Genomic DNA, 25,499 nt, shown 5'->3' with positions numbered 1-25,499 from the left:
AACCCTGGGAAAAGGGACAGAGCTACAGACATCCGTAGAGATGCATTCGCTTGCCTATTGACAGTGTGGTGTCACACTACAGAACAGTGTTGAAAGACAGAAACAGACAACCTTAGACCAGGTTTTAGTTCTGAAAAGGCTCAGACCAAGTGAGCCAGAATCAGGTCTCCCGAGGAGAGGACACCAGGGACCAGATTCCTGATGTCCCTATGGAAGGGCCTCTCCTTCCAAACAGTTACCACCTTCCATTTCGTCCTCTCTTCCTGCAAGCTAAAGACAGCAGCTTGGATGGTGAGTACGGTGTGAAACTGTTGTTTCTGCTAAACTAGGGACGTTTAGTATTTGCTGAATATACATGGGAAATTAGTGGTGTTTCTGGTAAATTACACCCATTACAAACCCTTTTTTGTTATGGAAGGTTAGTTAAGGGGTGTTTTGGGAAAGTCGGAACACATTATGGGTATTTCCATTTCTTATGGGAAAAATAACCTCGACTTAAAACCAACCTGAGTCAGAAGCAGCCCTTTAAATGAACCAAGTTCATAAGTCAAGGATCCACCGTAGATAGAAAAAGCATGCAGTTAAAAAAAAAATCTTTTACCATTTCTGCTTTGAAGGCCTTCTTTGTGGGAGAGCAGTGCTGTTAGCTTCAGATCATAAGCTCTTAGAGCTTACATTTTATTCTACTGCAAACTGTAGCATTCAGGTTAGAAAATGTGATCCTAGGAGGCTGGGGGTTTAGCTCAGCGCATAACCGCCTGCCTTGCAAGCAGGCAGTCGTGAGTTCGATCCCCGGTACCGATAAAAAGGAAAAAGACAAGAAAAGAAAAGAAAATGTGATCCCAGCTTAAGGCTCCCTTCAGTCTTCTCTTCCTTGCACTAAATTGCAACTTCTGTAATTCAAGGAGTTGGAGTTATTTATGAGACAGTTTATCACTTACTACATAGTTTAAGCTGGTTCTGAACTTGCAGTGATCCTCTTGCCTTTGCCTCCAGTGTTGGGAACACAGGCATGCACCACTATGTTCTGCCTGGAGATGTCTTAAAGGCTCCTTGGTGATGAAGAATTCTCTGGTATAATCATCGTAGAGAAACAGTAGTGTCTTTAAAATTGCTGGTTCTTCTTTTTTTTTTGTAAGAGGGATCAAACTCAAACTCACGACCTTACATTTGGCCAGACAGGTGCTTGCTGCTCAGCTGTATCCCCAACCCTAAAGTAACTGAATTATATACCACAGCATATAAATGTTCATTGCTGTGAGATCCATTTTGTTTTAGGTGATGAATCCTGAGTCTAGACAATGGCCAGTGAAACAGTCGAAGGAAAGAATTGCTAAAAGTCAAAAGTATAAGAGGGAAAAAACACTGGATTGCGAGTACAAAGACTGGATTTTCTACTTAGGTTCATTTTAATAAAGAGAATCCAGAAAGATTGGGTTAGAATATATTTTTATAGTATTTATTTATTTATTTACAAGTTTTAGGTTTACAAAAAAAAGAAAGGAAAAAGATAGTACAGTTTGTGTACCCCATCCAGTCATAAGCATCATACTTTGGTAGGTACATTTATTACAATTTGAGAACCAACACTGTCATACTTAATTTTTTACCTAGTGTCCTTTTTTTCTTTTGTGCTGGTACCCAGGATCCTGCCTTACAGTTAGTTACCACGTTTTCTCTATACTGTGACAGTTTGAGAGGTTTCATTTTTTTTTTTTTTTTTTTGATAAATTGGGCCATTCTGAGGTGCAGCAGGTAGGTATTTTACAGAATGCCTCTCTGGAATCTGCCTCTTCTCATGGTTAGACTGCTGTTCAGAGGTGCTGGCCATTTTACCCTGTCCTGTCCAGGGTCTGTACTGACCACAGAACTCTGCTTATGCTGCCCTCGGTCACCTGGCTGAGGAAGCAAGTACAGTTTTCTCCTGTAGAGTTCCTTTCCCCTCTTCTGTACTGGAGGGCTCTGCTCTTTCCTTGAGGGTGGAGTACCCTCCAGAGATTAAATTAATTCTTCTGCATGTATTTCTTCTCCCCTATTGATGAATTTGTTTATCAATATAGTTATGGACTCATGAATTTCATTTTTTTGTCTTGAGATAGGGTCTCACTATGAAGTTCAGGCTGGCCTTGAACTTACTTTACAGCCCAGGCTGGTCCCAAACTCTCAAAGATCCTCCTGCCTCGTGCTAGGATTACAGGTGTGAGTCACCACGCCTGGCTAATGAATCTTATCTTTTGGGTAATACTTTTTCATTTTGTTTCTCAAATTGTTCTAGCCTTGCCCTTTGGGAGCTCTCTCGGACCCTGTCCCCTTTTACTCCCTCAATATGAAGTTTGCGAGTTTTTTGAGCACTTTCTCACTTTCTGGAAATTTAAGATATAACTGATTCTTCCTTTTTTTTTGTTTTGGTACTGGGGATCAAACTCGTGACCTCACACTTGCCAGGAGGCGCTTATGCCACTGAACTAAATCCCCAGCTCTTCACTTTTTTTTTTTTTGCTATGTCTTTTTTGATAGCCACTATGTAATGTGGCTGGCCTTGAGCTTCCCGAAGTCTTCCTGCCTCAGCCTTCCAAGTGCTGGGATTATAGGCATGCACCACTATGCCCAGCAACTTTGTATTATCTTCTGTGTCAGTCCTAGAATCAGCCTTTTCACACCAACAAACTCTTAATTCTTTTGAACAGAGAATATTAGTGATATTAGCTAGATGTGCTCATTGGTACTTGAGTGATGATAGATGTTTTCTGGTATCGAATTGAACTCAGGATCTCATGCTTGCCAGGCAGGCACTGTGCTGCCGAGCTATATCCCCAACCCACATTTTAAGAACTATCTTTTTTTTTTTAATCGGTACTGGGGATTGAACTCACAACCGAGTGCTTGCAAGGCAGGCACTTATGCCACTGGGCTAAATCCCCTTACCCTAAGAACTATCTTTCAAAGATTACTTTACCAATACAATTATACTCCAATCTATGAAAAATTCAGGGTATTTAGGGGGAGTTCATCTCCTTAAGCAACAACCTGTTCTTAGTGACACTTTAGGCTAATGAGTTTTAATTTAAAATTTAAAGGGCTTGGTTAGATTTGCATTAACAATACAGTAAAAAGATTGAACAGGTTGGACTTGTGCTTAAGATATAGATACTTGATTATTTTGAAGTACTGTATTAGTACAAATTCATTTTATTTTTAGGGAGGATTTTAATACATAATAATGATAAACATGGGGCTGGGGATTTAGCTCAGCAGCATAAGCGTCTGCCTTGCAAGTAAGTGCATGGTCGTGAGTTAGATCCCTGGTACCGATAAAAAAAAAATAATAATGACAAACATAAGCTAAGCATGGCAGTGCATGCCTCCAGCTAATTGGATGGGAGAAGGGTGAGACAAAAAGACTGCAAGTTTGAGGCCAGGTCTGGGCAATTTATTGACCCCCTATCTCAAAAGTAAAATAAAAAGGCCGGGTTTTTTTTTTTTTTTTTTTTTTTTTTGTACTCACAACCTACACTTGCCAAGCAGGCGCTTATGCCACTGAGCTAAATCCCCAGCCACCAGGGTTGTTTCTTAGTGGAAGAGTACTTGCCTAATATACGTTCAGGCCTCTGGTTCAGTCCCTAGTACTGGAAAAACAAGAGTATTTACTTAAAACATCTTAAGCCAAAAGGCAATGCATTTACCACTTTCAAAAGCAGAAGTAATTTAATAGCTAGATAGCAAGGTGGCGGTGCACACCTATAATCCTCGAGGCTGAGGCAACAGGACTACAAGTTTGAGCCCTGTCTAGAAAGCTGAGACCTAATCTTAAAAACTAAAAGAGCTGTGGATGTAACTCAGTATGAAGATCCTGAATTCAACCCAGTACCTTAAATATTTCTAAAAAAGATATAATGGAGAAGTTGTCCTCTCATCCAATTTCCATTCAGTAGCTTATTCCAACATCTACTATAGGCAACCATATAAATTAGTTTCTTGTGCATCCTCTAGTGTTTCTTTTGTACATACTTCATCTCCTTTCATACATGTAAAATAGATGCTAGAAATATATTGTGGGCTTTTCTGTAGGTAATGTCTGATTACGGAACTGTACAAGTTTAGTGTTAGAAAGAGCTTGGTTTTAATCCATTTATTAAAAAAAAATCACATTTCAAGGGGCTGGGGATCTAGTTCAGCGGCATAAGCACCTGCCTTGCAAGCAGGCGGTCGTGAGTTCGATCCCCGGTACCCATAAAAAATTTAAAAAAAAAACACATTTCTTCCCTAAGAGATCACCGTATTAAAAGTTTCTGATTTGCTTTTCTAATAATGAGCTCCAACTTTCCTCTGTAATTTGTATCTCTTCTGGTTTGGACTGTCATGATGAAACTTGAAGAAATTTATTACATCTTCTCTGTATCTAATAATTCAAAACTAGACACAGATTACCACCCTTAAGAACTTTTTTACCCACCATTTACTCAAGAAATGTTCACTCCTCCCTCCACCCCTGACTAATGTCTTTTAGGGTTTGAGTGATGAACTTAACCTTTGCAGATGTTGATGAAGCGTGAGACAGTGGACCTACAACATGGCAGCTCTTTCACGGAAATGCCAAGTATCACCTGTGCTATTTTACAGATGACGTATTTGTGAACTCAGGTTAAATAACAGTGATGGAGTATGGATCTGAACCCAATTTTATGATCCCAAGCCTAAGCTCTTAAACTACTTACGTGACACCCAAGAGGTAATTATTTGAAGAACTGACTGAACGAACCAAGATTTCCCTGTTCCAGGATCTTTTCCTATGATATCTATTTCTTTCTTTCTTTCTTTCTCTGTTTCTGTATAAATATTCTTTACTGAACAGTCTACTTCTTACCTTTACTTATTCTAAATAGCACAAGGTACTTTTGTTTTTTAAATGGAAACAGTACTGAATTCCTGAAATTAAGAGTAGTGAGCCAGTTGTGGGGCACATGCCTGTAATCTCAGCTGCTTGCTTGGCTAAGGCAGGAAGGTCACAACTTTGAGGCCAGCCTGTGCAATTTGTGAGACCATTCTCAACAAAGGGCAGGGGATGTGGCTTAGTGTGAGGGCCAGGTTTCAATTCCCAGGAAATAAGCAAACCGACAAGCCAGAGAACCACCACAAAACAAAAACAAATACCACTCTTTGATTTTGTCCAGCAAACTTTTTAATGATTTCCAGTATTATAGTCCCTGCTTCAAATAGATTATCATTACCAGCATAAATGAATTTTCTTGAGGTTAAATAACTCTACAAAAAAGAATTAGTATTAAATTCTAACCTACCAATATAATCTCAGAATCTTTGTGTTTTGTTAGTGTAACATGTATTCTAATTGTAAGTTCTAGTCACTGTATATACTGTGGTAATTATTTTTGATTTTTTTTTAGACAAGAGTCTTGCTATGTAGTACAGGCGAGTCTGGTACTTATGGTGATCCTCCTGCGTCAGCCTCTCAAGTGCTAGATTATAGATGTGTGCCACCAAACCTCGCAATATCCCTTTAAATATTAGTGTTTATTTTTTGTGACTTTGTGGTTTACATTCTAAAGGCCATGCTGAGGTTGTTTCCCACATTAGTATATAGTTTATTACACAACTAGGTGCAAAACTGTACTAGACTTCTCATTGGGGGATAGACAAGGTGGACAAATTCAGGACGCTATGTTTGGGTGCAAGACTTCTGATAAATTATACAAAGTGAGGCAAAGGAGGAGGAATCAAAAGTAACTCATAGATGTTCCCCTCTTACTGGTAAACTAATTAGAGAGTAGTTCCATTTACCTAGGTTAGGATGTTCTCTCAGGGTTGAGAGGAAAGTAGGAGGTAGCAGTGTTAGGGTTAGGAAAAAACAAGACAGAAAAATAAAGTTCCCAATTGAGACATGTTAAATTGAGATTTTTTTTTTTGGCGGGTTGGGGGAGGTCTTTTTGAGACAGGGACTTGCTATGTACTTCAGGCTGGACTTGGGCTTACTTTGTAGCCCAGGCTGGTCTCGAACTTGTAAATGGTTCTCCTGCCTCAGCTTCCCAAGTGCTCGGATTACAGGAGTGCACCACCATGCCCAGCTCTAAATTTGAGATATTTAAAAAAACAATGCAAAAGGAAATGTTCAGACTGGTAGTTGGTTATATTAGTCTAGAGGCTCAGCAGTATAGAGGCAAATTACTATACTGTTATACAGTCATTTTGAAAGTTTTTCCCTGTAGGTAGACCAAAACTGAATACCTAATTAAGTTTATTCATTTAAATTTTGATATGGATACCTGCTATTTTCTTGCTATTTAAGTAGTTTCATGATTACACATACATAAATGTATGTATATATGTATCTACTTTGTTGTTTGTGAGACAGGTCTATGTAGTGCAGGCTGGATTTGAACTCACTTAAACAGCTCAGGCTGGCCTCAAACTCCTGGCAATTTTCCTCATGCCTCAGTCCCCCAAGTGGGATTACAGGCATTACCCACCATGCTTAGCCAGCATGATTTTATATTTATATTGCTCCAACAAAGCTTTTATCCTTGTCTTTTTTGCTCTAATAGCTTGCATTCCTTTAGGGTTAATGGTTTAAAATCTTTATCTTATGATTGGTTTATTGTTACTATGTACATTGTGCCTATATTCTTTTATTTCTAACTTAGCAATGTATCATGTGGTGAAACCCTGTCTCAAAAAGACAAAGGGCAGGGAGATAGCTCATCGGCACAGCGCCTGCCTGGCAAGTTTAAGGTTGGGAATTCAATTCCCAGTACCCAGGGTGGGGCAGGCCGGGCGTGGGGGAAGTAGACAAACAAAACAGTGTATCATGAAGCTCACTGCATGCTGGTGTTTACAGACATGGTAATTATCAATTTGAGTGTTAAAATCTTCCAACTTAAGTTTTTCTTTAAGATTATTTTTACTTTCCTGCATCCCTTGCATTTTGTGTGAAGAATCGGCTTGTCAGTTTCTAGGAAGAAAAAGTGGCAGAGATTTTGACAGAAATTAAATCAAATCTGTAGACCAGTTTTGTTAGTATTTCTATTTTAAGCCTTCTGGTCCATGTACATAGGATGTCTTTCAGCCGCCATGCCCAGCTGGCTTTGAACTCACTCATGTGGCACACAGTTATCTAAGGAGTACTGATTTACTGTGTTTCTACATACCAGGGCATACAGAGTAGCAACCAAAGGGTTTTTCATAATTTATTTCTATTGTGTAGATATGACTGGAGTTGGTGTATTCCTAGATCTGGATACAGAACCATCAAATTTACCTTTTTTTTTTTTTTTTTTTTTGGTGGTACCAGGGATTGAACTTACAACTCACGCTTGCCAGGCACTGAGCTAAATCCTTGGTCCCAAATTTACCTTTTCATTTAGGTAAAATTTTAGAGAATCAGTCACTGCTTAGGTTAGAGCTCTCTCTTGAGCTTTTCTTTGCAGTGGTGTTAGAAGTGGCTCTGATTTGAATATTGCCTGTTCCTCTGCTTGGCAGAGGCTTGGTATCCACTCCAGAAGTTGTCAGGGGCTGATCCTAGGAGAGACAGATTGAAGTGTAAGCCTAAGCATCACTTAGTCCTGCTTGCTCACTGAAATGATACGTATTTTGAATATATTGATCATATAGAGGCTTAAACATAAAGTAACATTGTTTCTGGGTAAGCAAAAAGTTTCTTTTAAGCACTTAAGTGTTTTAATTTTCATCACATTTATTTATTATAAAAGGATCCACCAGCCAGGCATAGTGGCACATACCTCTAATACCAGCACTCAGGAGGACTGCCACGAATTTGAGTCTAGCTTAGGTTGCAGAGTAAGTCTGAGGCCAGCCTGAAATACATGGTGAGACCCTGTCAACAAAGGGGGGGATACCCCAAGCACAACTTGGGAGACTGCAACAAGAGGATCCCCAGGAGTTTGAGGCCAGCCTGGGCTACACAGTGTAAAATCAGCCTGAATTACAGAGTGAGATCCTGTCTCAAAAAGTATAAAACAAAACAAAACAAATCTCCAAATTTGAAAAACATGAGATCTTTACTGGAAATCTTATAGTTAAGTTTGTAATGCTTTAATACAGAAGTAAATAACATGATGTAGTTTGTATTAACTTAAAACTGAGTAGTTCAGAAAGATCAGCATTGTAATTTAAGTAATGAGTTTCTCAGATTAAGGATAAGTGTAACTGGGGAAATTTAAGGAAAGAGATGAGGTACTAGCAATCTGCAGTTGCTTCTGGCTAGAAACCTCGGAAAGTTAGTCGACGATGGGGATGGACGTAAAGGGAGAGAAGTTAAAACTGTCTATAGTTGGCAGGGTTAAGCTGCCACTTTCTTGTTGGAGAACTTCTGCCAAGGTCACTGGATTGTGGATCCCCCCATCTAGACGCTTTTGATTTAGGGGATCTGGATTGGGGCTCAGAAAGCTGCATTTTTCGTAGTACTTCCAGTTGAAGATCATCTAGGGCAGTTGTAACAGTTAAGAAAAAATTTGCAGAGGTGTGGAACAGGGTATGGTGGCAACCTGCTGCCCCAGCTACTTGGGGGGGCTGAGGCAAGAGGACTGCTGGAGCCCAGACCACGCCCTGCCACAGAGTGGGAGGAGCCTATCTTTAAAAACCAAAGCCAAGAGGGCTGGGGATTTAGCTCAGCGGCATAAGCGCCTACCTTGCAAGCGTGTGGTCATGAGTTCGATCCCTGGTACCGGTAAAAATACAAAATACAAAAAAAAACAAAAACAAAAAATAAAACCTGTTTTCTAGATAATGGGTTAATTGCATATTTTTAGTACTTTATAAGTTAGTCTCTATATTGAATTCTGCTACAGGGATGAGATTATTTCCTATAACTTTTATTACAGTACTTCTTTCGTGTGTGATCATAATCATCAGACAGTTTCTTTTCTTTTTTACGAGGCAGGGTCTCACTATGTAGCCCAGGCTTGCCTTAAACTCATGGCAGTCCTGCCCCCAGCCTCAAGTGCACCACCATGTCCAGATTTAGGTAATTTCTTAAGCAGCCAGGGACTAATTCAGTGTTGTGCATTGCTAACAGCAAACCACTGACTAGCACCATGGTAGAAATTATTTGTTGATTGAATATATGTGTGTATGTAAGTATATTAATTTTTAAAGAGTTGCCACACAGTTTTTACTGTCAGTGGAGTTGGGTTTTATGTTAATTTCTAGATCTCTGAAACTACTTTTCTTAACTCTATTGTTTGCTTTATTTAAATAACCACTATGAAGAATTTTAGGAAAAACTGATATTTTGTGGAACTATCAAATAGTTTGCTACAAAATGGACATTTAGTGATAAGCATTTCTTCCAAATGTATGTTAATTCTATAAGGCAAAAATAAAGGTATATACACACAAAAGAAATCTAAATGTTAACTCCAATCCTCACACTAGATAAAACCTTGATTTGCTTTGCTAGGTTTTATTCTAATAATTTTTGTACGTAGATTTTAATCTTTAAAGAAAAGATGTGAACTCTATAAACCATGTTGATGACTAAGTTGGTCACATTCTTTTCGAAGAGGTATAGGCTGGGCTTCCCTAAATACAAAGGGAAATTGTTCACATACCAGAATGTTCTATCTTTTCCTAGTCTCCTCGTTTTGAAGAACATTCTGTTCTACTTGAATGTGCTCTGCAGGATTGTGTTGCACTCACTGCGTGTTTTCAGCTTGGCTATGGTATCACTTGCCATGAAGACAGACTTCCAGTGCCAGTAAAAGCTGAGTGTGGTGGCAGACACCTGTAATAGCAGTATTAGGGAGGCTGAAGCAGGAGGATTGCTGCAAGTTTGAGATTAGTCTGGGCTACAAAGTGAGTTCAAGGCCAGCCTGAACTGCATAGTGAGACCCTGTCTTTAAAGGACAAAGACAAAATCAAACAAACAAAAATTACAGTAAAAGCAGGGAGGCACTGGATGCTGTACTTTTCACATGAAATTTTAAAAAAGACTTTTTTTTTAGTTCAGATAGGTAATGTGCTGACACTGTAACAAGGTTGGAGGGAGGCACATCTCACATGGTAGTGTGAAAACCCAACAATCATACTTAGCAACCATGAGAGGATCTGTGCCTTTCCCCTTCCTTGTGGCCAGGCTGTCTGCCTATTTAGCATAGGACTCACATGTTCTGCTTGGCACCTACCATTCCACTTACTTCTTGGCAAAAACAATTACAGTGCATCCAGGCTTAGAATGGAACCAGATTCAGCAGGACTGGTGTGAGGGAGCCACCCTGGCCTTTAACAGTCACTTAACTCCCTGGATTTCAAGTATTTCTAAATTAAATTTCTGTTTCACATAGGATATACCTATGTCCTTATAGTCCGTAGAATAAATAATACTAAATTGCAATTAAGATGGACATGTTTTGCTTACTAAATGAAACAGCTTCACAAGATTCCATGAGGCCTTCCTAAAGAAGTCCAATAAAGAAGAGAAAAAGTATGCAACAAATTTTATTTAGCATAGTCAGTCCCAACATTCAGCACAAAAAAGTTTACAGAGGATAGAAAGTGCATTAATAAAAGCCAGTCTTTACCCAAAGAAAACAGAAAATATATTATTGATTCAAAATATTTTACACTTGAATGATAAATTGCAATAACTTATTCTGGGCACCTACTGATAAGAGAAAGGAAGAGAAGAAAGAATGCTCTAGAAGAGGTCAATCTCCAGCTGGTATCAGAGAAGTCAGTAGAGGTCACTAAGACCGGCAGTCTTTCTTGCTTTTTGCATTAGTGCCCTCAGCTGGAACTGTTTACGGGACAGAAGACGTACATGCTGGGAGGGGAGAAAGTTTCAACAGTTTAGGCTTCAATCCAGGCCAGCTATGAAGCATCAGTTTATGCCTAGATGTTACCTAAGAATCCTAAACACATTAGCTGTGCACCTTGTGTACATCTGCTGCTGAAGCAACCACCGTGTCCACCTTTTGATCTACTACCTCATTACACATGGCTTTTTAAGCTCCACATCAATTCTCAAAGACTGAGGGGAGATAGTCTTCTGCAACTCCAGAAAGTAGCATGGGAAAGTATCATCATGCAGAATCTGACTCAGAACTCTACACTACACTTTTTTTTTTTTTGGTGCTGGGGACTGAAAAAAGCGGATCCTTATCCACATTAGGCTAGTACCCTACACCATGGAGCTACATCCCTAGCCATAAGCTACATCTTGTGCTAATCAAGATGCCATGGAAACTTGTACTATGATTCATTAGAAAGTTCCAAATTGGCCAGGCATAGTGCACATCCATAGTCCCAGCACTCTGGGAGGCTGAGGCAGGAAGATTCCAAGTTTGAGCCTAGCCTGACCAATTTAGCAATGTTAGTCTCAAAAGGAAAAAAAAAAAAGGCCTGGGGATATAGCTCAGTCTGAAAGCCCTAGGTTTCAATCCTCAGTGCCACCAAAAAAAGTTACCAAACTGTTTTCTGTTCTTCCTTGGTTAAAAGAAGGGGAAGGGCAAGGATAACAAGCTAGCTTTTGGCTCTGGTCCAGGATCTAGCAAGTACCATTCTTTTCCTGCCTCTTCAAGTACATCTTTTCTTAAAGTGCTTAGAAAGGCAGGCCTTTCTTAGGTCTCAGGTTTACAGCTGCTCAGTCACGTGTCTGCCTCAAATCTGAGGCACATGGTTTGGCACTCGCTAAGAGTGAGACAGAGGAAGCAGAATCAGCAAGACCAGCCTTGCATGTACATTGAGGCAGCAGCAGCTGCAGCTGGACGAAGTATCTGCAAAGAGCGTGGCCATTGCTCATAAAGCGGTACTCTACAACCCAACAAGCACCTACCACACTTGGCCTGCTAGATTCTCCCATCTGCATGACAGCATTAGCTTAACACAACCTTTATTCAAGAGGGCAGCCCACTTCCTTGGAGGGCTGTTGGAGCTATGAAAACGAGTCTAACATGACACACCTCTAGTAATAAATGAGAGTGGGCAGTGAGTGAACTGAACCCAGGCAGAAGAACCAATGGAACTCCGGGCCCCAACTTCGTCCCACACAGGCTCACTACAGTGCAGCTCAGTGGTACGGCCAGCAACCACAGCTACCAGCCCATGTCTCTCCCCTTCCTCAGACCACTCCTCAGTGCTCCAGGTTGAGAAGACACTGCTTGTGGTCACAGACCCTACCTGTATTTTGGGATTTTTTTAAAAATTTCTTTTCTCTTTTTTTTTATCGGTACCAGGGATCGAACTCATGACTGCCTGCTTGCAAGGTAGGTGCTTATGCCGCTGAGCTAAATCCCCAGCCCCTGGGAAGATGATCTTAACCTACCCAACAGAGAACCTGCTTGAAGTGTGGTTTTCAAGGCCAGTGGGCCTACAGTACACACCCTAAAATCCAGGACGGAGCTCAAGGAAGACATACCTTCAGGAAGACATCCAGGTCTATGACGCCCCGCCTCAAGGCTTCTCCCAGGTAAAAGATAGTGTCTTCAATAGCATTTTCCTCTGCATAGAGATTGAGAATCTGTTTATATAGTGGGGCTGTGGGAATGATAACTTCATCAATATCATTGTTTTCCGATTGATTTTCCATTTTCTCCAGAGCAGAACTGAGTTCTTCATCCTTCTTTTTCAAAAGTTCTATGTTTTTATCAACTTCAGCCTAAAAACAGAACAGTTTGTGCATGATGACTTTATACTAATTTATACATAATTAGCTGCTTCTTAAATATCCACAAATCAACTTCAAAGGAAGAGACTAATAAAGCAGAGTTTAAGTAACTCCATGGGAGAGCCTTTTCCAGTAACACATTATAAAAGGGAGCCAGGAAGGTATGATGGAAGATGCTGACAGAAAACAAGATGATGGCATCTCAGATACCTTAGCTGAGCACACACCAGTGACAAGCTTGTCACTCACCAGTGACAAATGATAGTAGGAACCAATTTATCAGACAGGATCTTTTCCAGCAGGAAGTACTTTTGTGTAGAAAATCATAAAACAAATGTGTATCTGCCAGAGAGGAATAACGTTCCTCAATCTATGTGGAGAATCCAGTGTGCCAAGCCCTGCATACCTCCAGTGTGAAGATCTTGTAGGTGGTGGCAGGGGGCTTTAACTTACATTGGTGGCACTTTCCTGAACACCTGAAAATAATTGGCTCCCTCAATGCTCACTTTATACATATGCCAGAACCATTCCCCAAGGATCATTTGTGTGTACAAATCACCTGCCCCCAAAGCCTCCAGACTTTCTATTACTTTTACTCTTTCATTAAAATGGACATTTCCTAGAATGAATTCTCCTTCACGGGTATGAAAAATGGAGAAAGCAGCTGTGCTCAAATTATGTCAGTGCCTATGCTTCACCACCACTGAACAGAGCAATAGGCTGACTGACAATGCTGACGCTCCACGGCACAGCAACAACTATCAGCGTGAGGGAGCCTAAGGTGCTAATAGATGTGTGTAGTATGTTTCTTTATTTTTTGAGACAGCGTCTCACTATGCTGTTCAGGCTGGCCTGGAGCTCACTTTGTAGCCCAGGCTGGCCTCAAACTCACAATGATCCTTTTCCCTCAGCCTCCCAAGTGCTGGGATTACAGGTGTACACCATCATGCCTAGGCACATAATATGTTCACATGATACTCTCAAGTCAAACCCAAATATTCTGGATTACTAAGTACAGTTTGCTGAATGTAATTTGAAGAGTGGCTCCACTCTTTGGAAACCCTAAATCTGCAACACAAATCTTTACAGTGACTTAAGAGCTCTAACATACATTTCCTGTAACTTGTGGTGACACTAAGTATTCAGTCTTCCTTTGGGTCAAACATAGCATCTCTTGGGCTGAAAGTGCAAGCCAAATGCTCTGAATATTACTTAGCTCCTAAAGGTCAAAACACCAAACCCACACTCCAGCTTTAACAAAGCATTAGAGAAGGTAAAATTCAAATGTCTAAAGACACCTATGATTTTCAGAACTCTTATACACACATCCAGGATACATACAAAACACCTGACAAGTATTTAATGATTACTTACTACTTCTTGATCCAAGCGGGTGACCATCTCTTCCAGTTTCTGATGTCCTTTTTTCAGGTCTTCCTCTGTTCGTTTTAAGGCATTAAGCTCCGCCTGGGCACGATCCATTTCTTCCTTCATTCTCCATCTTAGTTTGTCACTGACTGCTGAAATGAGAGAGGCCCGGATGGTGTCCTCACTGATGGTTCCATCTCTGCTGGGACCTGCAGGAGATACAGATAAACCATACCTGGTCATTTCCCAACTTCTTTCTATCCTTCATAACATGTGAACTGACACCTTTAAAATAGGAAGAAAAAGAACTATGTTAAGTGTTACAAACGATTCAGAAATTCCCTGGAAGTGTCTTACTGTTATTCTGTATTTGACTTTGTTCCCAGTTTATAGCCCAATTAGCTATTTTTTAAATTAGATTGTGGCCCTACAGATCACAATTATTACTAAATCTCCAAAAAAATGTACACTGGACTTAGGGCAAGTCCATTCTTGGGCTTCTGTGCTGCACTGAAGGAGATAGCTCATAGTCAAGGCAGTAAGAGGACTAAAATAGTTTGCTGTTCTGTATTATTTTTCCTATTGTTGGTACAAAACAACTAACACCCATAACTTAAAGGAGGAAATGTTTAATTTGGCTCCTGGTTTTACAGGGTTCAGCCTATGGATGACTGCCCTCAAGGCAAAAGCATATGGTGGAAGGTATGATAGAGCAAAGCATGGGAGAGGAAGCCAGGGGACAGATACAGTACCCAAGGTCACACGTCTGTGACCTACTCAGGTGCTTTAATAATCCCTGAGTAGTTCTCAAGCTAATCAAGATAACAATCTAGCTGCACCCTCACACCTTCCTCAAGACATTTACTCCTTTACTTCTTACCCGAAGAGGGGACAACCATAGTCAGTGACATCCCCTGAGTCAACAATCAAGAAATTTCCATTTACTCTGATTCTTTACTATTCTATTTCAGCTATCCCTTCTTAATCAGTGTCCTATACAATTTCCTTGCACATTTCAGACAAAGCTTATCCTCCTTTAAGTTATGGGTGTTAGTTGTTTTGTTAGTTGTATCCTTTAAAAGTCTTTCGTGTAAGTACTCTTTATGACTCTCCGTGTTCCTGTATTTATGGCTCTAAGTCACCAAATGTATGAATGACATTTTAATTCTGATTACAGAACACCATGTAGGAACATAGGTATATTTAGCCTATAATGAGTAAAGAATGGCTGCAGACAGAAAGCATTTCCACCTTGAAAATTTTTATTACTTCAACATTTAGTTCCATTAATCAGGGAAACAAACCTTTTCAGTCTGTGCACAAACAGGAATCCACTTACCACTCATGTCCCCTCCTTGACACCAACATACACTGTCCCCACAGGGAAAGTGTACTATCAAAAACAGTGTATTATGTTCTTCACAGTGGGGGTGGGGGACAGACTGGGGACTGAACTAGCCTTCATATTCAACTGTACCCTCATTCACTCATTCGAGACAGGGTCTCACTATGTAGTTTCAGGCTAGCCATGAACTCATGGCAATGAGTGCCTCAGCCTCAGCCTCCTGAGTACTGGGATTACAAGTGTGCAACATCACACTTGGGTGGGTTTTTTTTTTTTTTTTTGGTATGAAATTGAACTCACAACTGAGCTAAATCCCTGGTGACACGCTCATTCATTTTTGAGATAAGATCTTGCTAAGCATCTCAGACTGTGGCCAAACTTGTATCCTGCTACCTCAGCCTCCCAGGGTGCCCGGATTACAGGTGTGTAACACCACACCTGGTTTAGTTTTTGAGTAGTAAAGCTGTCTTTCCACAGAAGGTGGTCATGGTTACCCTGGGGGGAGACTGGAATTTTTCCCTCCATCATGGAAAGAAGAGGTTTCTCTGACTTGGATTTTCCTTTCCTAACAGATGAAAGTGAGTGTGTCTGCCACCGTGCAGGGAGGAGCCCGAGAGTACCATGAGGCCAGTGTTCCCTACTCCTCCCTGTAGGGCTGCTGCTTTCTCTAAGAAGCCTCTTGCTGACAGGAGTCTCAATGTACATCCTGCCAGGCTTACCCAGGTGGTCACTGACACAGCTTGATCCACTATGCTCCCTCCAGAACTCACTTCTGATTTATGAGGGCAGCTCACCTTATTATTTCACAGTTCTGAGAAACAAACAGTAACTCTTTCAGACAACCTGTGCTTTGAATTCAGAGCTGCACAGCTGGCTGGCTGTACTCTCCCTGTGAAAACTGAGGTCTTGTTTTTCACACCTCTGTTCTCGTAATGTGTAGTTTTTCTAAGTTATATTTACCAGCCATTGCCATTACCTGTAAGCTCATTTCTACTGATTTCCTAATGTAATCTTTTCTGCCAACTCTTTAGCCACTCCCCTATATGCCATGAAGACAGGAGGCTGCTAGCAGTTTCCTTCAACTCACCCATTTGTTTCTTTGCTTACTTCTGGCATCTCTGGTCTTTTGAGCACTCACGCTCCCTCTGCATGTGCCCTCAGCTTTCTTGCCTCCATCGTGGAAAGAAGAGGTTTCTCTTCTTTCTCTCCTGCCCACCTTGTGTCCCCTTGGATGGTCTGACTGCCATGGGGCGGGATGTGTGTGTGTGTGTGTGTGAGTTCATTCATCTTCTGCCAGATCACCAGTACTGCTAACTCCAAAGCCCACTTGCCATAACCTAATCTCTGATCCCTTTAATTCCTTCTTGAAGCCCTAAATCCTGATTACCTTCTCATTAAGGCATCAAACTTCAGAATACCTCCAGAGAAGATAGAGACCATCCAATGGTGTTCCATTCCTTTTTATTACTGTTTTAGAGTGAGCATCCTAACTCCTTTGATAATATGCCTGGCTTCTGACAAAACCAGCCCCCCTGGCTCAGCAAGATCAAATGCTTTTCCTTGAGCTCCTTGTGAAGTACCACATTCTGTTAAGCTTACATCTGTCCCCCTTCCTAATTACAATTAGTAAAGCACTTGTTTTTTTGTTCTTGTTCACTGGTTACCCTCCACTCTTAATCAAGGAAAGGCTCATTTATTCACTTCTTCCCAGGATCAAACCATGGCTATGAAGCTCTGTTGTCTTTAGTTAATCTTGAGTTCAAGTTCAGTTCTGTCCCCCATCAGTCATGCATGTTCTCAATGGGGTGACACTGCCTCCCCACAGCTACACCACAAAGATAAAAACTGGTACCTAGGAGGTGAAAATATAATCTTGTTCTTTTAATGTGTAACACAGGGATACATAGTACAATCTGGGATATTGACATCTTGTGGCAGGCAATCATTAGGAAAACTAAAGAGGCAGCGGCGGCGGGCATGGTGGGCACGGTGGTGCACACCTGCAACTCCAGCACTCAGGAGGTTGAGGCAGGAGACTCACTGTGAATGTGAGGCTAGCCTAGCCTACACAGCAAGCTCCTGTCACAAATGAAGGCTGGACACATGATGACGCAAAAAGCTGAACACTGCTGAAATCCATCAGCCACTCTACTTTTCAGTGTTTTGTTGGTACTGTAAATTTCTATTTGCTGACTTTGTTATTATCCCAGTCTCATTATTAAATTTGTGATCTCTATTTGCTATATTTAAATTATGCTAATCACAGCCTGTGAAAGGCAGACTTCTTGAAGACCTTGTAGATGATCTGAGTGCTCTAACTACTTGAAGAGATGATCCTCTTCTTTTCCACAGCACTGCCTCTACAATCAATCAACAAACTCTTGTCTAAGCCATTCTAAACCAACAGCAAGTTTAATGATCTTGAATGTCAGAGTCCATCTCTCTGCTGTAAAATTGTGGTGATTAGACTAATCTCAATCAATGAGTGTTCCTCCATTGACCATAGTCAGTTCCCAAAACAAAGCAGCAGAACTAAATCTGCACTTTTAATTTTTTAATTTTATTTTATTTTTGGTGGTACTTATATCAGACCCAGGGCTTTGTTCTTGAGCTACATCACTAGGCCTTACTTTATTTTGAGACAGGGTCTCACTAAAGTTCCCCAGGTGAAACTCTAAACTTCATGATTCTCCTGCCTCAGCCTCCTAAGTGCTGTGATGTGCACCATCACACCTGGCAAGACTCTGGTTTCTTAACAGTTTTTTACTATATCAGCTTAAAAACATTTTATTACTCATGAAACATGAGTAATAAACTGTTTATCATTTCCTGAAACCAAGAGAATTAGTTATTTTCTTCAGGTTCTTGATAAAAGCAATTTCAAGACCCTGGGTGGTTAGGAATGTCTGTCATAAACTAAACAGAACCAGCTGTCCTCTGAGTCCTTCCTAGAGCCCTAAATCCTCTTAACATCCCCCCACGAATGCAACACTGTTCAGAACATCTCCACAGACTGAGTGGGGCTCTTGCACTGTGTGCTTCTGTGAAACTCTCCTTTCTCATACCTTTTGCTGCAACACAGTAGGCAATTTTTGAAACTGTTTATAAACATAAACTCCAAAACAGCCAAGGGTGGGGTGATGGCACACACTTACAACTGCAGTACTTGGGAGGCTGAGGCAAGACTGTTGTAAGTTTGAGACCAGCCTGGGCTACAAAGTGAGCTCAAGGCCAGCCTGAACTGCATAGCAACACCCTGTCTTAAAAAGATAAAGACAAAAACCTCTCCAGAATAAATGGCAAAGTGATGTTAAAAATCTAGTCAACATCTGTACTATATGAAAACCAGAAAACCGGACTTCTAAAACTGTATAGCTAGAGGGGAGGAAGAGGAGCAGAAGAGAAAATAAAAAGGCCTAAAATGTGAAAATGTAATAATCATATCTACTCCTCATGATGATTAATCAATATGTATAAAATATGTACAGTAGTATTTTAAAAATCTATAATAATTCAACCTGGACAGCCACCACAATTCAGTGTTAAGCCTGTTCAGCAGTCAGTGTTTTAATGATACTATCCCTGTGCCAAAGGAGACTTTTAGATTATTCATCAGAGAATAATATTTATGGCAATCTCTTTGACTGCTTTGCTTTGCCATTTTTACCAGTGAGGTGAAACTGATTGATTTCTCAAATTTAAAAGATTAGAAAAACTGCAAAAGAAATATTAAATCTTTTCTAGAACCATCTTCATTTTTAATATGTAAACCAAAGTTAACCACTTAACAGTTTACCTGGAGCATCACTTGGGCACCATATTGGTTTACGTACTATTCCAAGTGTGGTGTGAGCAGGTGTTAATTTCAACCAGTCAATGTTTTTTTTTTCTTTCTTTTTTCCTTTTTATCGGTACCAGGGATTGAACCCACGATTGCCTGCTTTCAAGGCAGGCGCTTATGCCGCTGAACTAAATCCCCAGCCCCCAGTCAATGCTTTTTTAAGGCTGAGTCTCACTATGTAATTCAGGCTGGGCTTCAACTCATTGTGTAGCCCCAAGCTGGGTTTGAACTTATAGGGATCCTCTTGCCTCAGCCTCCCAAATGCTGAGATTACAGGTGTGCATCACCACAGCTGACCAAGGGTGGTTTTATGAACCATACAGGTCCTAATCTTACCTAACCAATAATTACTGTTCATGTGAGTCTGTCAGTCAGCTGACCTCAAATGATGCTATATGAAAAGGTAAAACGTTACTTCCTCATTTGCTAAACATACATAATAAAAATATATCAGAGGGTTAACTGTATTTCATGAGCATCTTTCACAGTCTCAATCTGACTTAAAGACAGCGATTTAGTCATGTGGACAGGATTTAGAACAAATAAAAAATCTCTAGCTCCTCAAACTGTACTAATTTATTAAGTCCTTAAAAACATGGTAATTTCCACCAGATTTCAGTTCAAAATTTATAGCTGATGTATGAAAAGAACAGTAAAAGTAGTATCTCCTTATTAAGTCCTCATCTTTATAGGGATGCATTGGGAATAGAAATGTAAACATGTTTTTAAAAGAACTTGCCTTGAAAAAAGAACCTGCCTTATAACTTACACGAAATTTATTGTGATTCTTGTAAAATGGAAGAATCCTTTCAGAGATTAGGTATCCGAGTGATATATTTAAGAATGTGGTTAATCACACACAGTAGTAAAGGTATTCTGTTTATTTGTGTAGAAGTTATCTGCACTAGTAAAAGCTTAGGTGTCTTTTTATAACTTCGTCTGATTTTTCACATACAAACACACCAGCAAACTTTGTTAACATTTCTATATGTAGTCTAATGAATCAACTGATTCTGATGCTAAATTTTCAAATCTTTATCTAACTTATTTTTTTGAGAAAGAGTCTCACTATGTGGTCCAGGCTGGCCTGGAACTCACAGTGATCCTCCTGTCTCAGCCTCCTGAGTGGGGATTACCAGAATATGGCATTATGCCTGGCTCCAAATCCATTGTTGTTGGCAGCAGATATTGAACTCACGACCTTGCACTTGCTAGGCAGGCACTTATGCCGCTATGCTAAATTGCTGGGGCTAATCCCTATTTTTAAAAACATACTGAATCCTGGAATTGCTTCTCTTATGTGAAAATATGTGAAGGCAAATGCTACCATGTAGCATCAAATAAATCCTTCCGAAGATTCACCAGCCAAAACTATTAATGCTCAAAATGGTAACCATGCTAAGGCTACAAACCACTTGACCCATAAAGGTCCAGTTCACTTGAAATGTCACAGAACCTGAAAATGCCAAGGTCAGAGTCAGCCTTGCTGCACAGATCTGATTATAAAATATATATTAACTTACTAAGAATTGTAATCAAAATGTGAAAGAATAAAGTCAAAAAGAAAAATCCACAGTTTTTCAGTCAGAAAAGTAAAAAACCATTTAAAGTACAAAATTTGATGAGCTTCCTGCCATGTTACAACTGTTTATGTGAATAAAAAATTTGCTGAAGACTCTCCTCTACTACTTGGTTTCTTTTCAAACAAAATTGTTCTCAAATGTCTTGAGAGAAACTCACACCATACCATACCATACCTGTCATACCAAGGTCTGGATTAACAGTTTGTGGTGAACAAACTACTACACTGCAAGTCCCACACACTGACCTTTACCCATGCAGAGAATCACATTTCAGAAGGGCCCTTCTACACTGTCAGATTGGTGACGGAAAAAGGTTATAGACTTTGAGAAACAACCCTCAACAAAACTTCATTTAAATGTCAGGGAGCATCCAGCATCTGATCACCAAACTAAAAACCTCAGCAGTAAGACACAATTTTCTATTATGTAGTAGGAAACCAACGCTCCACATAGAACACTTAATTTAGACTAGTATCTTCATGCAGTTCAGGTTGGCCTTAAGCTCACTTTGTAGCCCAGGCTGGTCTCAAACTTGCAATGATCCTCCTGCCTCAGCCTCCCAAGTGCTGGGATTACAGTCATGCACCATCATGCCCAGCTTTTGAATAGTATTTTAAAAGAGTACTACTAGTACACAGTGTGTACCTGATTGAAAGCCGTACATTTAATTTCAATCTCCTAATGGTCCTTACAGATGCTCATCACTTCAATATCTCAAAAAGGAGAAACTTCATGTTAGAAAATCCATTATAGTTCAAAGTAAAGTAGGATATAACTAACCAGTAACTTTCTGATTTTGCCCCAAAGCAGCCAAGGTGAATCTGCTGGCCAGTATTTCCACTTTCGGTATTAACTTGAAACAGCCTGTGGAATGGTATTCAGCCTGGCATGTATGTCACACAGCAATCTCCCCTCCAGAAAGGACACATCCCAGGATTTCTAGTGGAAGCCTGAAACTAGACAGCACTAACCCCTGTGCTTATTTTCTCCTAAACATAATTACCTATAATAACATTTAATTTATACAAGCACAGGTCAAAAAACAAAAACAGAGTAATTGTTACTTTATCCCAAAATTAAAGTTGTATGAATGCAGTTGTTCTCTCTCTTGAAAGAATAAGACAAATAGTATTTTCAAACCCAGGTTGAAAGCAGGTGACAAACTACAGGAAGCAAATTGGGAGCCTAAGTAATCCCAAGCAGTAGCTTGCCATCTACTCGGAAACTGGATCAAACCAACATGAAGATTATTGCTTCTTATAATAAAAGTAGTTGATCTTTGAAGCAGGAAGAACATCTCAAACAAATATATACATAAGGAATACGGACTCATGCTGTTAAGGTACAAACCTGATTATAAGCTTACACAAGGCTTCTATATACTAAATGAAGACATAAGCTTCTCAAAATATTGCCAGGTTCTGTGTAGAAAATGGAATTTTTCTTCCAAAGATATAAAAAAAACTAGAAAGTTTCTAGCTGGGCGAGGTGGCACACGCTTTTAATCCCATGCTAAGGAAGGAGAATTGTAAGCTTGAGTTTAACCTAGGCCCCATCTAGTGAAACTGTATCTCAAAATAAAAAATTAGGCTTGTAGTGCAGCTCAGGAGAACGACCCTGTGTTCAGTCACCAGAGTGGCGCTATTCCACAAACCAGCTTTTTGTACCTTTTATTTACTAATGAAAAATTCAATTAAAAGCCCCTTGTCACATTACATAATAGCTTTAACATTGTTTTCAAATGTATTGTTACTTTGTGGTTTCTGTAGCAAAAGAGGCTTTAACATTTGGCAGAGTAAACTCTCAACATTTAGATTTATTCATAGCTGGGTGTGGTGGTACATGCCTGTAACACCAAGGCTTGGGAGGCTGAGGCCGGAGGATTACTGTGAGTTTGAGGTCAGCCTGGGCTACAAAGTGAGTTTAAGGCCAGTGTGAACCACATAGTGAAACCTTGTCTCAAAAGGATAGTATGCTGGGTGTGTGGCTCACTACTGTAATCTCACCACTTGGGAAGCTGAGGCAGGAGGATCATTGCAAGTTTGAGACCAGCCTGGGCTACAAAATGAGCTCAAGGCCAGCCTGAACTACATAGTGAGACTCTGTCTCAAAAAGACAATATGCACTCATGATTCATTGAGCCCAAGATTGGAAGAAAATTCTACTTACCCTGAAGATGGGGGTAGGTATTTGCAAAGGAAGACTAAAAGATGCACAACAGCAAGAGTACATTTAGGATGCCCACAAATGGGGTGCCTAGGTTGCTACATCCTGAAAGCAAAGTTCTGTAAACCAAACTCATTAACCGCTAATCCACAGTGGCCAGAGAACAAACAGCACTGAATAGTGGTGGTGATTTCAGATGGTCAAGAAAACCCTGTTGCTGGGTGTGGTGGCACACGACTGTAATCGTAGTACTTGAGAGGCTGAGGCAGGAGGATTGCCACATGTTCGAGGCCAGCAGGGCTACATAGTCAAGGCAGCCTGAACTGCATAGTGAAACTGTCATGTTTGCTAGCTTTCTTTTCTCTTTATCTAAATACTAAATATGAATGAAAGAACGAAAACTACAGATATAACGTCATTTTACTGCATCATTTTTTGGTCTATTTTTGTTTTTCTGGGAGTTTCACTATGTAGCCCAGGGTGGCCTCAAACCTGCAGACATCTTCTTGCCTCAGCTACCCAAGTACTGGGGTTACAGGTGTGTGCCTCTATGCCGGCCTTCACTGACCCATTTTTCATAGGTGTTTCTACTTCTGTATTTTTTTACACTTTTTTTTTCTTTTTATCAGTACCGGGGATCGAACTCACGACTGCCTGCTTGCAATGCAGGTGCTTATGCCGCTGAGCTAAATCCCCAGCCCCTTCCTGTATTTTTAAATAAGACTTTAACAATGGTAAAAATGGTTTTTAAATGGCTATAAAACTCGCCTAAACTTAATGTTTATCACCGCTGCTTACATGATTTTTAGGGGAAAAAAATCTTCAGATTATTTTATTTAACTCAGAGGCTAAAATATATGGTACATAAAAAACTGTATTAAACTGTTTTGTGGCTTTCCTGTGAGCCAGGGTCTGCTATGGGGATCAGCAAGAAGACAAACCACACCTTCCCATGAGCCAGCCAGTGCATGGGAGCCAGCCAGTGCAAGGGCTGGGAAACCAGAAGGGGACCCCCCACAACACCATAACCTGGTAAGAAACTGGCTGATTCAGAGGACTCAGGGTAAGATGACAGCAACTGAGGAGAAAGGAATAGCTTGATGCTTTAATGTTTGATTGACTCTGCAGGCCTGGGGCTGGTGGTCTGGGCATCTATTTGGAGGATGGCTGTGTACATTGTGTAACTGTGGGGGATTTCCTTCTGCCTTGTTTTTGAAATCCAATGTTTTGTTCCATTTTACTGTTTTGTTTTATTCCTGTATCTGGTAATCTAAGCAACTATTTTAAAGGTAACAATATGCAGTAATAACAACCATTTTTTTTTTTTTCTTTTTGAGACAGGGTCTTACTATACAGCAGTTCAGACTGGCCTTGAGCTCACTTTGTAGCTCAGGTTGGTCTTGAACTCATAACAATTCTCTTGCCTCAGCCTCCCCCAAGTGCTGGGATTACAGGCATGAGCCACCACGCCTGGCTCATAACTATTGTTAAATTCCTCTCATCTTGTTTTGAAAACCTATATAGCTACTGCTTTTTTTGTTGTTTAGGTTTGTTTGATTTTGATTTTTCTGAGGTTTTTTTCTCTTAAAAAAAAAAAAAAAAAAAAAACTTTCTTTGCTAGGCATAAAACCTTTAACTAGCGGGCCTAAAGGCCAGGATGTTTGCTGTTGGCTGTGTCTGCTATATTAGCAAATCTATAATTAAGAGTGCAGGTTTTTGGTATTTTAAGCAAATCCCATTTATTATATATTAACATTCCACATAAGATTGTATAGACGTGGCCTCTTTCTTTTGCTCCTTTTTTCTTCCTTCCTGAATCTTTTAATGCTAGAAATCAAACCCAGGGCCTTGTCCATGCTAGGCCAAGTGCTAAGTTTTCTTTTTACATGTATTTCTTTAAACCATGGCAAAGTATAATTCTTGTTCAAAAATACCTCACATAAGTATATTCATATATTTACGATACCAGGTTATGTAACAAGAAGGGCACTGTCAATTAAATATTTACATATTTACCTAACTATCTTGCCTGGATAGCTCTCAAGCTATAAAAGAAGATAAAATAATAATAATAACAATAATGGTAATAAAAATATTAATGAATGAAATTTTAAAAAGAAAAAAGTCAATAGTAAAGCCCCAGTTTCTAGGTGAATCAGTCCACATCTCTAAGCCCAACACTCAGGAGCCTGGGCAGAAGAACTGCAAATTCAGGGCCATCCTTAGCTACATAGCAGGACTTTGTCTGTAGCAAACAAAACTAGGGCTAAGTAGTCTTTCTTTGAAGTTACTTGTTAAAATGCAGCCGACCAAAATCACACTGTATGTCTGTTAAAGACCTAGAGCTAGGAATCAGAATTATAAATCAACTGTAATCATCTACATTGTCTCTTCAAATAAGGCAATCTTCCAAAGAGACCTTGCACACTCTGCTAAGATTAAGGAACTGGGGGGCTGGGGATTTAGCTCAGCGGCATAAGCGCCTGCCTTACAAGCAGGCAGTCGTGAGTTCAATCCCTGGTACCGATAAAAACGAAAAAGACCAAAAACAAAACAAAACAA

General features: G+C 40.2%; 1 protein-coding gene and 1 non-coding gene across 3 annotated transcripts in view; both read right to left on the bottom strand.

Moving 5' to 3' along the window:
* Positions 1-9,973: 9,973 nt before the first annotated feature.
* On the bottom strand, positions 9,974-10,077 carry LOC111756008 (small nucleolar RNA U13). Its single transcript, XR_002790512.1, has one exon. It is a non-coding gene; the product is annotated as a small nucleolar RNA U13 (small nucleolar RNA).
* A 374-nt stretch (positions 10,078-10,451) lies between these two features.
* Tsg101 (tumor susceptibility 101) overlaps positions 10,452-25,499 on the bottom strand; it is a 42,100-nt gene continuing 27,052 nt past the window's right edge. For both annotated transcript variants that reach the window (XM_063256818.1, XM_003461217.5), the window contains 3 exons: positions 14,009-14,211; positions 12,386-12,625; positions 10,452-10,792 (listed from right to left, as the gene is read on the bottom strand). In XM_063256818.1, coding sequence (XP_063112888.1) covers positions 10,703-10,792; positions 12,386-12,625; positions 14,009-14,211 — 533 coding nt within the window. In that variant the 3' untranslated portion in view covers positions 10,452-10,702. The remainder of the gene's footprint in view (positions 10,793-12,385; positions 12,626-14,008; positions 14,212-25,499) is intronic.

The sequence above is a fragment of the Cavia porcellus genome, unplaced genomic scaffold (genome assembly GCF_034190915.1).
Source record: "Cavia porcellus strain 051 isolate PalLab524CR breed Dunkin Hartley unplaced genomic scaffold, mCavPor4.1 scaffold_9, whole genome shotgun sequence".
Taxonomy (NCBI): Eukaryota; Metazoa; Chordata; class Mammalia; order Rodentia; family Caviidae; genus Cavia; species Cavia porcellus.
The sequence above is the reverse complement of the archived record's forward strand: the minus strand, read 5'-3'. Positions and strand labels throughout refer to the sequence as shown.